Source organism: Parus major, chromosome 25LG2, assembly GCF_001522545.3.
Source record: "Parus major isolate Abel chromosome 25LG2, Parus_major1.1, whole genome shotgun sequence".
Taxonomy (NCBI): Eukaryota; Metazoa; Chordata; class Aves; order Passeriformes; family Paridae; genus Parus; species Parus major.
In genome coordinates, this window is record NC_031794.1 from 228,443 (window position 1) to 230,225 (window position 1,783).

General features: G+C 58.8%; 1 protein-coding gene across 1 annotated transcript in view; it reads left to right on the top strand.

Annotated features, from left to right (window-relative positions):
• The first annotated feature begins 732 nt into the window (after nucleotides 1-732).
• Nucleotides 733-1,783, top strand: part of LOC117245521 (protein S100-A2-like) — a 2,102-nt gene continuing 1,051 nt past the window's right edge. Inside the window, exons 1-2 of the mRNA XM_033519780.1 lie at nucleotides 733-813; nucleotides 1,479-1,764. Coding sequence (XP_033375671.1) covers nucleotides 1,498-1,764 — 267 coding nt within the window. The 5' untranslated portion in view covers nucleotides 733-813; nucleotides 1,479-1,497. The remainder of the gene's footprint in view (nucleotides 814-1,478; nucleotides 1,765-1,783) is intronic.

Sequence of the window (1,783 nt, forward strand, 5' to 3'; positions counted from 1 at the left end):
GGTGACACTGGTTTGGGGTGGGTGACACTGGTTTGGGGTGGGTGACACTCCAGTTTGGGGTGGGTGACACTGGTTTGGGGTGGGTGACACTGGTTTGGGGTGGGTGACACACCATTTTGGGACGGGGGACACTCGGAAAGGAGCGGGAAACAAAAGCAGCAGTGAAATGAGTCAGGGATACCGGAATCCAATCCCTGCAATGCCCCGGGGACACAGGAACATCTCCAAACAGGGATGGGCACCCCGGGCTGGGCTGGTCCTTCCCCCTTCCTCCCACCCATTGTCGGATTTAAATCTCCCCATTGTCTGCCCCTTCTTGTCCCTAACACGCGTGACACGGAGGTGACAATTGCAAAACACTCGGCAGTTCCTGCACCAGCCAGAGAAGACCCTGATTTGGGTTTTCTTCTGGTTTTTTGCCCAGTTTCCTCCAGAAAAACCTCTGGAGCGAGAGCAGAGGTCTGGTACAAACAGAAAACAATGGAAAATATTCTGGAAAACAAGTTATAAAATACTGCTGCGTTGTCTTGGGCGGTGTCCAGCCAGCTGGGCTGGTAGAAAACAGAAATCACATTAAAAACCCGTCCAGGGGACAAAGCCATCCCTGTTTCCAGGCGAAACAACCCCATTTGCTCCTGCAGCAGAAGGAAAATGCGCAAATTTCTCGTGGCGTTGCAAAACTCCCCAAGTTTCGGCAACTTCTCGAACGGCCTTGCCCTGGCCGTGTCGAGGTGTGACACAGCCGGGGTTTTTCCCCTCCCTGAGCCCTGTCAGAGGTGATGGAGGGGGCAAGGAGAACATTTCCAAAGCCCGGTGGGTGCAACCAGGAACTGCTGAGCGGAGGAATGAGGCCGGGAGGGGCTGCGGGGTTCCCACCTGGCAATTTCCAGGTGCGGGAAATGGGAGCTCAAGCCGATGCTTGTGGCAGGTGTGTCACCAGCTCTGATGAAAGAGGACCTCAGACAGGTATAAAAAGGCTGGTCCAGGCTCCTGGGTCACACTGACAGATCCATCCCCTGCAAAGCCTCCTCGGAGACCAGGGTGAGTGGGATGAGGATGGTCCTGGAAGGGAGAGCGATGAGGGAGAAGCGGTTTGGGACGGGGCCTCAGCCCAGGGCGATGGATTCTCCTCCTCGGGGTAGAGCAGGAGGTCGGTTTGGGTTGGAAAATGAATTCCTGGCGTTTTGGTGCCATCCTTGGTGGAGGCACCGCTAATTCTGTGCCCTCTGCCCTGAACCCCCGGTGGCCTGACGCTGCTGCCCTCACCTGAAAAGCGTCCCCAGGTGTGTGGGAATGAGCTGCTCCCCTGGAAAAGCCAAACTGGAGCCGGATCCCGGCAATTTCCCCAAATCCCCTCATTTTCTGCTCCGCACCAGGGAGCTGAAGGTGCCCCGGGCTCAGCCCCAGCAGGACGAGGCTCCGTGTGCAGCTGCCGCTGGTTTTGTTCTCCTCTCACGGCTCTGAGGTTTGTCCTGCAGGTACCTCCGGAGCTCAGCCATGTCCTCCAGCAGCCACAGCCACGCCGGGAGCCGGCAGTTCCCCGGGAATTGCACCTTGGAGAAGGCCCTGACGACCGTGGTGGACGTTTTCCACCAGTACAGCATCCGCCAGGGCGAGATCGACCTGCTCAGCCTCAGCGACTTCAGGACGCTGCTGACGGAGCAGGCGCCGTCCTTCCTGGGGAGCTGCGTGAGTGCCGGGGGGACGATCCCGCCGGGGTGGGGAGCAGGGCTGGGGTTCCTGGAGACCCCCAGATGGGGCTCAGCCCTCCTCTTCCTCCTGC